At 40.2% G+C, this 8,501-nt stretch overlaps 1 protein-coding gene across 1 annotated transcript in view; it reads right to left on the minus strand.

Annotated features, from left to right (window-relative positions):
* LOC106534000 (partitioning defective 3 homolog) overlaps window positions 1-8,501 on the minus strand; it is a gene marked incomplete at its 3' end in the record, with an annotated part of 82,156 nt that overhangs the window by 21,947 nt on the left and 51,708 nt on the right. Inside the window, 1 exon segment of the mRNA XM_014030496.1 lies at window positions 1,359-1,509. Within this exon segment, the coding sequence (XP_013885950.1) occupies window positions 1,359-1,509 (151 nt within the window).

Here is an 8,501-nt window from a genome sequence, read left to right on the forward strand (position 1 = left end):
ACACACACACACACACACACACACACACACACACGCACGCACGCACACACGCACGCACACACACACTTCAAAGCCCTCTCACAGCTCGGGTTACCAATGACAGATAGGTCAACTAGAAACACAAAGGCTCTCAGAAACACAAATCAGCAGCCATGTAAGCAGAAGGGCTCTGCCACGAGGACGTCTCTCCTACAATCTGGGGCTCCTTGACTTTCCTGACATTGAACACCATCAAGGCTTTACAAACCGAGTGCAAATGATGCAACTTCATCACAAACAAAATAAAAAATCAAAATCCCAGAATAACACAAACAAAACTTGTTTTTTTTTCTTGTATTGTCCCGTTTTTTAAGGTTAGGGTCAGTGTCAAAGACTTTACAGAATCTTCAACATAAAAACAACCTGTTTTTACTGCACAAGTTTCACCAGAATGACTTGCAACAAACAGACTCAAACTTATGTTTGAATAAGAAAAAAATCCTTCCATACAAATTTAAGTMGTGTTTCTTGAAGAAATGCACGTCACCCACCAGAGTTTTGAAGAAACATCTCTCATCTTTTCGTGCTCATAGTACGTAGTTTGGATCAGTCTCAGCTTCTACCACACCAYATTTTAACTCAATATCAGTAAAAAYTGTCTCGCCTCCACTCTGCCGAACTAACATAAAACCCTGAAACTCCTTCCTGACTGACACCTGAAAATAGAAAGACGCGAAAGTTGAATGGAGTTTGGTGGAAAAGGTGTTTAGTGTGTTTGAATTTAGGCTTAAGTTTCGTCAATAGCCGTGTTTCCATCCAATTTTAATTCAAATTTTTAAAATTTTAAAAACCCCAAAACTACCTCAAGAGAGCGTATAAACTGTTTTGTGAATTAGAGGAARTTTTTTTCRAACTATGTCGTTCCCATTCACCTTTTCTGATGCGATGCTTCAAAATGTGCATTAAATACGTTGATGGAAACACGGCTAATAATAACCAGAGAAAGAGATTTTTTGACCATGAATTGCACRCAACATGATTTTTTCAAAACCTCTTGTGTATGATTTGGTTGATTAGCCATTGTTTGAATCRTGATAACAGTCTAATTTAAAAGTGATGTTAGTGTCAAGGTTTRAAAAATAATGAACTTTATCAAACTTTTTAAGATTAAAGTTGTTTAAAGACGGCAGAAATAGCTGTAGTTTAAACTCATCTTCATTTCTCCAAACTGAYGTTGCTCAAAGAGTAATTAGCGGTCAGGATAATGACTGAACACAGCTTTTCCACAGAACCTCACCTAAAATAATTCTAACGATGCTTTTAGGAATGAAAATAAACATCAAAAAGGGAGTAAATGCTACAGGAAATGATCGTCTTACCTATTGTCCGAGGAATGGTTCCTTGCCGTGGCATCAAGTTGTCATCAAGGCCTTCAAGGCCACCGTACAAGGAGTGGGAGATTCTGCGCTCGTGGTCATCCAGGGTGGTGTCCACAGGCTGCTGGGGTCCCAGTGGGCTCCCTGGAGACTCCTGAGTGAAGTCAAACAACCATTTTAAGCATTGAAGTCCTTTAAAACCGTGTCTGAACTAATAAAAAAACAACCCTTTATTTTTAATAGAAGGGGGAAAAGAAGGAGTCGTGCTAATWTTTACTAAACACTAACAGATGAAGAGAGGAGCAGCTTTCTGAGCTAATGTGAGCAGTGAAATAACGAGGATAAATGGGCATGGATTCTCAATCGAGCGTTGAGTCACTGGCTGTTAGCGAGCCAGCTGAGACCGTGTGGAAGAAGGTTAACTCGTGACCATCTTGACATTTCCCTCAAGACCTGTGATGACACTTCCTTGTTTGCTGAACAAATAGAGCGTTAGCAGGCTCTGTCACCCGTAAGCTCACATGTCCRGCCTCGGAGAGCGAGCGCGCACGTTTGGGCGGGTGTCTCTGGCCTCGGTGTTTGTCCATTGGATCGTTGACTCTATTGATTTGCTATGGCTTCTGTTTTTTTCTTGCTGACGGTGATGACAACCCCTGCTATAAAGATAACCATCACTGCTGGCATCACGTAACGAACAATAACACCGGAGTCAATACTGGAGCCAAATTACCCCGATCGATGACTGTAACCGGCCGGGCTGGGATTCGATTTTGGCAAAAGGTCTTTGACCAATGATCCTTGGCTCTTACTAAATGGTTGAGGTGTTGTAATAACTGCTGCCAACCAGGATCTGATGTAAACAAACAGGTTGAGTTTACGGAGTAGAGGAGATACTACTTGATACAATTTCTGTCCTGAAATAATTTTCAGTAAAAAGATCTACGTGCTTCAACTCTGTGTACGGGCAATGACCCAWTGGGATAATTTGGATAAAACGTCAGTATGCAATTGATAATGAGGTTAAAAAGCTTCTACTGTATATCAACAGCTGGTAACACTTTATAATAACTACATCTTATTTAATCTTTTATAACTGTTAGTTAACCTTGAAGACATCATTTACCCTGTAAGGCCCACTGTTAAAAAATTACATCATCTTTAGCTGTTCCAAAAAAAAAAAAAAACGTTATTATAAGACCATATTTACACAGTGATTGGGTCTTATTGTTTAGCCTTGCAATGTCATGTTTAATCTCAATGTAATTCAAAGATGAAGTACGCACCATGAGTGAAAATTATCATAGCCCTTCATATTGTTGGGCCAGTGAAGTGGAAATACAGTGGCTGTGTCCAAGTTCAGGGGCTGGGTCCTTGAAAGAACCCGGGACGACCCGGTCTAGGTGGGCTAGGTCCTTGGACGAAGACCAGAAAAAAGTGTCTGTGAATTTGGATTATTTAAATAGATGTAATCGATTAAATCAAATAGGACATTTATAATGATTTAATTTGGGGAAAATCAGGATTTTTTTTCCCACCAGTGCACTCTTTGGGGCTTCTGTAGTTCATAGGTCAACCCACCTGCCCCTCAAGACACTTGGTACATGACATGACAATATGTCAGCTAGCAAAGAGGATCTACTTCTCAAAAAAGGCACCTTTTCTTCAGTTTTCTAGAACTGGTTCGGTTTCACAACCTCAGACACGGAGCAATGAACACCTCACTGCAAAATCTGTTTTAAGTCTCTTGCTACAAAAAGCAAGAGAATAAATTTGTTTCAACACCTGAAACAGAGGCACTATATTAAATGGGAAACAAAATTGATTAAAATCGAAAATTAAATTTGGGATGAAAATATTTGAGATTTTTTTTGGGCCATTTGGCCCAGCCCTAGTTGGCCAGTCTAGCCTTCTGCTTTATTCCTGTCCTTACACCAGTGTACATCCTAATATCAATATATTAGTATTATAAATATCATAAAACAACTAAATTAAATTAAAGGCAATATTTGAAGAACTAAGCGGCACGTTCATTTCTCTACACCAGCTCGTTTGATTTCTGACAAGAATAATATTAAAAACATGCCTTTATAAATGATAAAAGCATTAACAGCACATGAAACATCAAATTTTCATAGCTTCAGAGTTTTATTTCAAACTGAACTCCTTTCTCTCACTTTGTTCACCATTACGAGCAGGCAAATCTCCAGTCTGCCCACAATGCATTATGGGATATGGTGGACCGAGAAGGATCCACTGAACCCGTCCCTCAAACTGGGGGAAAATGAGGACACATTTGTCAGCAGCATCGGAGGAGTCTTTAAATTYGAACARTCTCCTGCACGGCGCTGTGAYGTAAACGGCTGACAAATTTGTCCYTYGGAGGACCCAGACCCTGAATTTGGACACATCCTTTAAGACAGGTGGGTTRATTTTAACAGCTTTTGGACAGAGAATGCTTTTATGATTTTGGTCTGATTTCCACAGGTGAAAAGGAGCTTRTGGCCCTTCAGGGGTTTTTCAACATTAATAAATATGCAAAAAAACATAAATGATCCTTTAGAAGGGTTCAAAAAAGACCTAACTACCAACAACTCCCTTAATTATTGATGCACTGCAGGATTAGACTGTTCTCTAACCATTAATACACGTCTAACACATGATGTGAAAGTACATTTACATTAGCTTTTACATMCATGTACACAGTATATAGAATAGTTCATTCATGAGATTTTCAAAAATAAGTATGTTGGTTTTASAAGTTTTAGCCTTTGAGGGTAAATGTGTTAATTTCTAGCTTTTTAAGYATGAATCATCCTAATTAATGATGTTTTCAAGGTTAACAAGCCATTTATTAATGAGTAAGTAAGGTTAAATAATAGTGTTACCAAATAATTTGGCAAAAATTGTTATTTTCTACACAAATTGTCAAAGTTTTAGTAATTTCCTTTAAAACATTGAAAAGATTGGTTAAAATGAGTCAAAAAGCTAATTTCTAATAAAGTACAGGTTCTACTATTACCCAATCACATCTTTAGGAGTTTCACTGTCGTTTTTCACTCTGAGTAAATAAATGTTTGGGTTTAAATCACATTAGAACAACAAAACCAATCAAAACTTCACACGGAGACAACAAATCTACCTCGGAAACAAACTCGTTCCAAAGGTCGCCATATGGCGCAGCGACTGCTGGCTGCTCTTGACTTTAAATGAGGTAGTTAATGAATCGGCCGACCGAGGAGCCGGGGTGAAAYGCTTCCGTAATAGCAGAGGGGATTTGCCAGGCCGACGCCGCATCGACAAATCGCGCCGCAGCTCATCGCATATTCAGGCTGACGGCTGAGCTCTGGGAGGGCCTGGATCCCACCGGCGCGCGGGAGAGTTCGCCGCTCTCTATTCGGCGTGTTTGTGGGCCGGATGAAGCAGCGCAGCAGCAGTTGGGCTGGTGATTTATGCAGCGACAAACATTACAGATTGATTTGAGATCGGCTGTCAGGGGACRGAGACATGAGGAGGAAAGAAAATGCAGGATTATTTGATCCCAGATGTCAGTAAATGTCAAAACGAGCCAAGTCTTTTCATCCCAAAGTAATTAGTTATTATAAGGTTTTAAGTAATATTTGACTGACAGCTGGTTATGATGTATTATTCCACAGTAACAGTGCAGAGGCTCTGAGCCGTCTCCCTGAGTAAAAGTGTTGAAATTATGTTCCATCTTTCTGTTTTCCCCGTGTTGTGGACAGTTTCTTATAAATAGCCGGACACTGGTGCAGCCTCGGGCCATGCCTCCAGCTGTGCATGTGAAGCAAAGATAGACTCTGAACGCTTGAATTTCATTCATTCTTCATGCACCCTACCAAGTCTCACCGCCCCGGCACAGCTGCAACACGTGCACACGGGCGCGCACGGGCTCTCCGAGCAAACAAACACTGAAAAAACAAATAAACGAACGAATACACGCATTGATTGCACAAACTATACACTCGACTAAACTTACATATACATGCAGAGAGGCCGGTGCAAACACGTGTGCAGAGACGCACAAACACAGMAACACACCTCCAGGCTCAGCCTCTGCTTTCAATTACCAGACGGGCCGAGGGGAAATCTAAACTTTGACACACCGGGTTGGAGGAGGAGAGCGGGGAAGCCTGGTAGTGCCAGAGGCGTACACAAATGTGTGCGCATGTACACGCACACACTTGTTCAGCTTCAGGTTTCCAGCAGGCGACAGGCGAGGGCGTCCGGGGAACGTAAAGACGTGACGTTGAAGGCAGACAACCGAGGCAGGTGTGTGTGAGAGTGGACCGGATGGAAAACCTCCTGGTGTTTCACGGAATAATCATCTGATTTTTACGAGTTATTCAAGGTGGTCTGCTCTGGGGTGGGTTTTATTTTTAACAGCGAAACAATGCTTAATGAGCTCATGTCTGGTGCTGATGGTCTCACGCTTGGTCTTGTCTTGTTCTTACATTAATTTGAACGATAATAATTAGGGGGTGGTGATTTTTTGCTATCTCATGATTCGATTCAAAATCTATTTTTCATTCAAAACGGATGATGCAGGGGCGCTTCTAGGGGCAGGGCCACAGGGGCATTGGCCCCAGTTGAAATCTGATTGGCCCCCTGAAGTGCCTCTGTCCTGTTACTCTCTGTCCTTTATCTGGGGGGTGATGATGGTGRATGCAGTTCCATGTTCAAACACTAGTTGTGCTAATGAGTCAAATAGTAAAGTCCAGAATGAATCAAGCTGACAGAATTCTTCTTCTCTTCTTAAAATGTGAACAATCCTGCAAAAGTCTTTCTACTAACAAATGACGGCTGGATTTTCTCACATGTGTGAAAATATTTTATCTATGTACAGTAAAATGTATGAAAAAATGTTGAGGAGAATTTACTGTGCAAGATTTTTGGTACCACTTTACAATCAATCTCCCCTTATAGATGGCTTTTAAAGACTTTATAGATAGGTTATTAACTAATTTGTAAAGTTTACACTTCATAAATCATTAATAAATTTAACTGGACAATTTTGTCTCTTTATCGTCCTTAATTATTGCATAATAAACACTCATTAGTAATTTTTAAAGTGTTTACAGATTAATTAATAACCTATCTATAAACTCTTTAAAAGCCATCTATAAGGGGGGCCTTATTGTAAAGTGGTACCTTTTTAAAAAAAAATTACATTACATTACAAGTGTTTGAAGTGTAAAATGTATACACTGGAGATTTGTGTGAAAGGATGTTGAACAAAGACTTGGCACCTCTATGAATATTGTGACCCCTTGATGGCCCCTGACCCAGAAAAATCCTAGATCTGCCACTGTGATGATGTGAGCCCATTTGTTCCCAAAGTGCTTCATCTTCATTTTGCAAACCTTGCACACAGTGAAGCTCATGTCAAACTAACACTCATTCAGTAAAATCCAAAATGAGCCCAAATCRTTGCCTTTATTGAAGATGGGGTCAGTTGAATCTCTTTCCTCCAGCTTTGCAGTTCTTTGTTTTGGTGCTTTCTGTGCACGCATACGTTCCAGAACCAACTGTGTGGTGACATCAGGATGTACCACAGAGTTACAATATGGAGGCTGACCACCATTGGATTTGCTTTATTTACTTATTTAATTTTTAAAAATTGATTTTGGGACATTTTAAATCAATTTTGAATCGTTGTAAATGAGAATCACGATTCTGATGCGAATCAATTTTTTGGTAAACCCCTAATGATAATCTCAGTGGGATTTCTCCGGTACAGTTTCAACCGAGCCAATCGGTTGTGAACGACGACGTCGATGGCAGCGGAGGAAGTGAATGAAGCCATTCAGTCCATGTTTCAAATTAAATTAAATTTGTCTGCAGCACTCGTTTACAGTCATCTCATTTGACAAATTCCTGTTAGCTTCTTAACTTAGCTTCCTTCACGGTCGAGCTGGCACACTGCATACGCCAAGCGTTTCTCAATATCCGAGAGTCCAGACCCTCTGTGCAAAGCRAAGCGCAGAAGGGGCTGGTTTTAACCAAACTAGTCAAAAACACAATTGTGAAAATATCACTAATTTTCCAGAATATTGTCCAATTTATTTGTCAATGTCGTTGCTTTCATTGGCTGGAAAAACAGGTAAAAAAAAAAAAAAAAGAAACCGAGCAGCGGTTCTCTGGGAGCGGGAGAAGATGTCTGCAAAATCTTCAGCTACATAAACCATACATATTTGTAAAACAACATCCAGAAGAAATCAAACTTGTACACTCTGCAGCTTTCAGAGACGGTGGGAACTGCATCACACTTTTACTGTCACTTAGAAATGAAGCAGGAAGACAGAGAAGGGATGTTAGTAAAGCTAGCTAGCTAACATTAGCAATTTGTCTCCATTTCAAAACTCTTTACCCGACCCTCACAAGAGATTTAGTAACTGTTAGCTACACATATTAGGTTAGCTACTTGTGWACAGAATATTCTGTTTTAGGGAACTAGCCTTGGTTTTGGTCTCAAGCTCGTCTGGTCTTACTTGGTCTCTGGTTAGGTGGTCTTGACTACAACACTGCTGTCTACATCTGTACTCAGGTTTCAGTTTAAAAGAAAAGCACACATGGAAGCAATACTTACAACCTCTTTAATTTTATTAAAACAAACTATTTAAACCTTGCATATCTGATCAAAGCTATACGTCACGTGAAAAACACAAACCCAGAAAACATGATAAACTCCTGCAGCGGTTTTCTTTCAAACAACCTGATGTCTGGATGTAATCAGACATTTTGTGTTTACGTTGCTGCGGTCAAACCTCAGAACTGCTTTAAAAAAAACAAACCTCAGATTGAACTAACGAGCGCGCTGCTTATTTTACTTGGTAATTAATGATAAATATCTTCGTGCCGGGTGTTTACCCTTCAGTTTCTTCTCTAAACGTTCATTTAACAGAAGTTGTAATGCACAACTCTGAGGTGTGAACGTGTGAAATCTGAGTGTGAAACAGGCTGCAGCTGCATGAGGTCACRTGAGCCCCGTCAAAATAAAACTAGATCTTATTTCATACAGAATAAACCCAAGATTATTACTATATTTGTAGGGGTCACCTCGAGTGAAGAAACAAGATTTACTGCCTCGAAGCAGGCCTCGGACAGGCCTGACGTGAGGACAGGAACTCT

Source organism: Austrofundulus limnaeus, unplaced genomic scaffold, assembly GCF_001266775.1.
Source record: "Austrofundulus limnaeus strain Quisiro unplaced genomic scaffold, Austrofundulus_limnaeus-1.0 Scaffold1071, whole genome shotgun sequence".
NCBI classification, from domain to species: domain Eukaryota; kingdom Metazoa; phylum Chordata; class Actinopteri; order Cyprinodontiformes; family Rivulidae; genus Austrofundulus; species Austrofundulus limnaeus.